Source organism: Octodon degus, unplaced genomic scaffold (genome assembly GCF_000260255.1).
Source record: "Octodon degus isolate 3935 unplaced genomic scaffold, OctDeg1.0 scaffold00195, whole genome shotgun sequence".
NCBI classification, from domain to species: domain Eukaryota; kingdom Metazoa; phylum Chordata; class Mammalia; order Rodentia; family Octodontidae; genus Octodon; species Octodon degus.
This window is the reverse complement of record NW_004524771.1, coordinates 1,309,905-1,315,660: the sequence shown is the minus strand read 5'-3', so window position 1 is coordinate 1,315,660 and position 5,756 is coordinate 1,309,905. Positions and strand designations below refer to the sequence as shown.

Here is a 5,756-nt window from a genome sequence, read left to right as displayed (position 1 = left end):
CACAACGCTGGGGCTGATAGCCGCCATAACGGAGCGGGCTGGCGAACGAGCTGTTGGCAATCTGAGGAGAAGGAAACTGGTGGAGGGCAGAGGAGCCGGCTGAGGCGACAGCACTCGCGCCGCCTTACTTCTTCACTTTTTATTTTGGAACAAGGTCTAAGTCATTGAAATGCCCAGGCTGAGATCAAATTTGTGACCCGCCTGCCTCAGCCTCCCATTGTGCTAGGATTGTAAATGTGCACTACCATAATCTACTCTGAATATTCTTAATGTTCAAGATCAAGAGAAAAGGGTTCTCAGCAATAAGCCATACTAATCAAACATTTTAAACCTCAGATAAGCTGAAATATGTTAAGTATATTTAAATAAAAATATTAAGTAATACTACACATGGTACACAAGTATACAACATGAAGCTCTTACTCCAACTGATCAAAGAGACTACCACAGCTACACAGATTTATTCGTGGCTAAAATCAGGACATCAGCAGTCTGTACTCCTGAACATTTTAATCTGGTCCCTCATAGGACCACCTTTACTGACCTGAACTTAGACTTCAGACAGTCCCAAAGAGCTCAGCACATATTTATGTTAGAGACATGCTAGCAGTTTCTTTATGATAATTCCAGGGTAAATATTCTGAGGGCACTCTTCTGGGAAAAGTTGCACTTCTCCTCAATCCTGGGCTGTTTGGATCTTTTGGACCACTGCACTGAGGACATGCTTCTCTCTTAGCTGTTAAGAAACTCAGAGACAAATGGCTGATTCTCTCTTTGACATAAATCCTGTGGTCTGATCATACCATCATTGACATATTTTTCTTTTGGTTCATTTTTTCATTTACTTCTTTCTTAAACTTTGTATGAAAAGGTAAATATAATGAATATTATCCAACACAAATCCTCTTGAAACACGGCGAAAGGGCTCAGTAATGGAGTGCTAGCCTAGCATATGGGAGGCCCTGGGCTCAATCTCCAGGACTGTAAAAATTAATTGAAATAAAACATGGTGGAGTATAAAAATTTTTTATTATAGGCACATACACAGGGCCAGGGGTAAGGGGCAGCTCAGTGGCATAAGTGCCTAACTGGCATACACAAGGTCCTGAGTTCAATCCCCAGTACCACAAAAAAAGAGGAAGAAACACACACACACACACACACACACATACACACACACACACAGAGGTAAATCATGCCATCATGTCCAGGTTTTCTAGTTTATGACAATCAATCCTTTTCTCCATCCCCACTTATTTTTTTTATTCTGTCCTGAATTAAGACCCAAGATCTTTGCCTTTAGCTTCCCAACCTCTTTTTTGTCTGCCATGCCTGAGTACTGTAATTAGAATCACCTAAATACCCCATCCAAGAAATAGACAATGAAAGATAAATTATAAAAGGCATTTTTGTCTTTCCAAATTAAATTCCAAAACATCCTCCTTATCCCACTGAATCCAGCATCTGTGCTCGCTTCAGTAGTACACATACTAAAACTGGAATGATACAGGGAAGATTAGCCTGGCCTCTGCACAAGGATGACACGCTAATTCGTGACGCATTCCACTGAATCCAGCATCCAAGTTCATCAATTTCCTTTATTTTTCAACTGAAATAGTCTTTGGATTGCACAGAAATATGAATGCACTTAATACCACTGAAATATACACTTGAAAATGACCAGAACGATACATATATTTTACAATTAAAAGAAATCCACTGAACCAATGAAATCTATTTGTGATTTACTATTCCCCTAAGTGTCTTAAATGTAACTTTCTCGAGATTGAAAAGATGAGTATAACTATTGTGGAGGATTATTTGAGGTATCTACTGAAAGTTTAAGGACAAATGTCCTATGATTCCACAATTCCTCATCCATCCTAGAGAAAATTTCCTACATATGCAAAGATAAACTGCACACAGATGCAGATTATAGTAATATGTATAACCAGTGAGGAGCCTGCTTATAAAACTTGAAAACTACTAAAATAAACTATACATATCCATACCATGAAATTTAAAGACATTCTGTTAATGGGAATTTGCAGGTTATGTAAATAGAAATAGTATATTAAAGAAAAACACTAAAATTAAGTATGTGTGTAGACAAACGGGTATATGTGCACCCATATACACACATAAACTAGGAAAAAGGAGTGAGTGAGTTGTGGTTGTACATGCCTGTAATCCTAGCACTTGGGAGGCTGAGGCAGGATTGTAGTGGGTTCAAGACCAGAACTGAATTATACAGGGAGAACTTGTCTCAAAACGAATACAAACGAAAAACAAAGAAAAAAAGATAGTAAGTGGGCATACTGGTGCATGCCTATAATATCAGCACTAGGGAGACTGAGGCAGGAGGATCACTGTGAGTTCTGAGGCCAACCTGGGTTTCACAGTGAGTTGAAAGCCAGAATGAACTACACAATGAGATCCTATCTCAAGAAAAATAAGAAAAAGAAAAAACACAGAAATAAGAAATGACATGGGGAAAAAGGCATATGCAAATAAAGGCACTTGTTACTCTCTATATAATATTTTTTAATTTTTCACAACTACCTATGCATAATTTTCTATGAGTTGAACTACCAGTGTTCAGCCAGGAAAAGAAGGAAGAGCAGAAAAAGAAGACAGACATCACACCATTCTGCTTGCCACCCCACCGCACAGGCACCTTCTCCTGGCTGTGTGCAGTTCTGTGCTTCCATTCCTTCTGATCTCAGCACGTGAGTATCTCACCATGTGTACAGATATTTAGTTTTCAAAGAACACAGTAAATTGCTTGACTCTCAAATCCTACATGTATGAAAAGAGCTCGTGGAGAGTAACTCTGAAATACTTTCCTTTATTTTCTGGCTCTAGAACCTAGCTCCCTTGCAAGACCACTAGATGCAACTCCGCTACGTCATACAATTTTAAGTAAAGCCACATTGAATGAGGGAAAACAGGAAATTCAAAGATAACATACTTAATCCATAGAAAGCACAAGTTTAAACACCAAGTCCAACCTTTTCTGTCATGTTCCTTTGCTTTTTCAGAGGAGGGAATTTAGGCTAATTACTTTGTCCATTTCAGACACTGGTCTCTGGGCTACCTTCAAGAATATTACCTTTCTTTCGAAGAGTGGCTGGCAACCAGAACTGTATTAAGTATTCCAGATGTTGCCAAATCATGACTTATACAGTAGGTAGAGCTCTTCTAATCTGTTTTCAACACCCCAATATTTGCCAAAATAACTTGTGTTGTCTGTTAGAACAAATAGCATTCCTAGTGTCTGTCATTCTGCTTTTGTTGTACAAGGTCTTGCTACACAGCTGGGACCTGTAGGGATCCCCCTGTCTCAGCCTCCCCAGCACTGGGATTAAAGGTATGCACCACCACATCCGGGGTTTCGGTAGTCCACATGGTACGCCTGGGCTCCAGGGCCAGCATGGCATGTAGTACCAGGGATTGAACCTGGGTCCCTGCACTTGCCAGGCAGGCGCGTAGACCCCTGAGCTATCTCCCAAGCCCTGAAAATCTGTAATTACTACTTAAATACCATATAGCAACATTATTATAAAAAGCTGCAACAGGCTGTGGGGAAAGGGAAGTATTAACTATAGTTTACTTGATAATTTAAGATCTGAACATTGAAGACAGCAACGTGCAACGTAACAATCATTGTTGAATACCTTTCATCTTATTTTTTTAGAATGTGTATCGAGGGACAGAGATATAGTTCAGGAGAATAAGTGCCTGCCTGGCAAGCACAGTCCCGAGTTCAATCCCCAGTACAAAAAAAGTTCATCATTTCTAATGTCTTGCCTATTATTTTTATACTTTCTTTAAAATAAATTTTAAAAGGATAATTTAAGAAATTGATTATCAGGTCAAAAGTTACCCTGAATTCTCCTTTGCCCTCAGGCATACAATTAACTCTGGATTTCACTGGTTTATACACTTTGCCTTATTTCAGAAAGAATGTACTGAGAAGCCCACTCTTCTCAGTACATTCCAATAGAATTGTTTCTATTGGAAGAGAAGCTAAGATGCAAGACGTCAGGGACCCTTCAGTACCCTTCAGTAACATACGCAGATGCTCAGACCCCTCAGTCGCATTCTCCTTATCCATGACAACAGATAATCCAGAAGGCAGAAAGGGGAAACTGCTATTTACCAAGTGTCTCCCAGGTCAGCTATACCAAAGTCCTTGAGTATTTCAAGAAGAAACTCCCCTGTATTCTTACCTTAACCCACAAAATTCTCCCATCCTCAAAGGAAAGCCAATAGTTTCCTCCTATAGCTTCCTCTCTCCTAACTGGACAGTTGAGAAAACACTCGAGGGATTAAGTGGGTTAGCCCCTTCTTGGCTCTCTTTCAGAGACTACAAACATATTCTGCTCTTCTGAAAATAAAGCTCCATCCTAAGAGGGGATGCAAAGAAAGAGGGAGAAACCTGCAAGTCGTGATGCTTAATTTCAGTTGAGAGAAGACACCACAAATTCCAAAAGGAGTTAGATTATAAACCATATTCTCAAACTCAGCTTTGTGTTTTTGAGACAGAGGCTCGCTATGGCGATCAGGCTGGCCTTCAACTCACTATGTAGTCCAGACTGGCCTCAAACTCATGGCAATTTTCCTGCCACACCCTTCCAAATGCTGAGACTACAAGAGTAAACAACCATGCCCAGAAAATTCAGCTTTATTAACAATACGGTTTATATTAACCATATTGCCTGTCTTTGTATCTTAATCCTTAACTCATTCTAAATTAAAGGAAAGAAACAGTGTCACTAATGTATACATCTAAAACTGGACATCAGAAATGTGAAATAATTTGCCAAGGCCCAAAGTTAGTAGCAGAACAAAATTTTAAAGAGAATCTTGATTCCATGTTTCACACTGGCTCATTAACATTTCATGAAAAAAAAAATTTCATGAAAGAAAAAAACCCAATCACTAACCTGACAAACAAATTTGACATCGGGTGAGGATCTATTGAAAGGTTTTGGGAAAACATAGAAGTTAAATGACTTCATGATATACCTGAGAAGACAAGAGAAAAGGAGACTTAGGGAGTTATGTTATTCCACAGTGAGAATTCCCACCTCTTATTTTAAAAAACCTACTTTGAATCTGTGTAGTCATACTTAAAAGTGCAAAGGCCAAACTGAAACAGCAAAAAGTCCATGGAATGCTGGAAAAGGGAAATAAAACATCTGTCACAATACGGCTGCAAATTCCACACAAGCAATAGTGTTCCCAACTAGGTGCCCTTTCTGCATCACTCAACTTGACACTGGCAGAATATTTCCAATTAAAACAAATTATACAAATTATGAGTCAGAGGTATTATATATGTATCTCTCCATTTTTCCTAAATAAGTACTTTTCATCATCACTGAACATCACCTATAAGCTAACTTTCAATTAAAATAAAAAAATTAGTGAAATAACATTATTGGGGGCCGGGGAGACGGCTCAGTAGAATAAGCGCTTCCCTGACAAGTGCAAGGGCCTGAGTTCAATTCCCGGTTCCACAAAAAATAAATAAATAAATACATAAATAAAATAAATATATAAACAACATTATTAGGGCCGGTGGTACAGCTCAGCGGACTAAGCGCTTGCTCAACGAAGCGCAGGGGCCAGGGTTTGATCCCTGGCTCTGGGGCGTGGTGATGCACGCCTGTAATCCCAGCCAAGGGGAGGCAGAAAGCAGGAGGATCACTACAACCTAAATAGTGAGACCCTGCACAGAAAAAAAAAAA

At 39.4% G+C, this 5,756-nt stretch overlaps 1 protein-coding gene and 1 non-coding gene across 2 annotated transcripts in view; one reads left to right on the top strand and one right to left on the bottom strand.

The window, feature by feature from the left end:
* Positions 1 to 5,756, bottom strand: part of Parn (poly(A)-specific ribonuclease) — a 191,726-nt gene that overhangs the window by 183,879 nt on the left and 2,091 nt on the right. The window contains exons 4-5 of the mRNA XM_023704414.1: positions 5,115 to 5,182; positions 4,950 to 5,031 (exon numbers count right to left, since the gene is read on the bottom strand). Coding sequence (XP_023560182.1) covers positions 4,950 to 5,031; positions 5,115 to 5,182 — 150 coding nt within the window. The remainder of the gene's footprint in view (positions 1 to 4,949; positions 5,032 to 5,114; positions 5,183 to 5,756) is intronic.
* Positions 1,467 to 1,573, top strand: LOC111813518. The gene has a single exon (XR_002818752.1). It is a non-coding gene; the product is annotated as a U6 spliceosomal RNA (small nuclear RNA).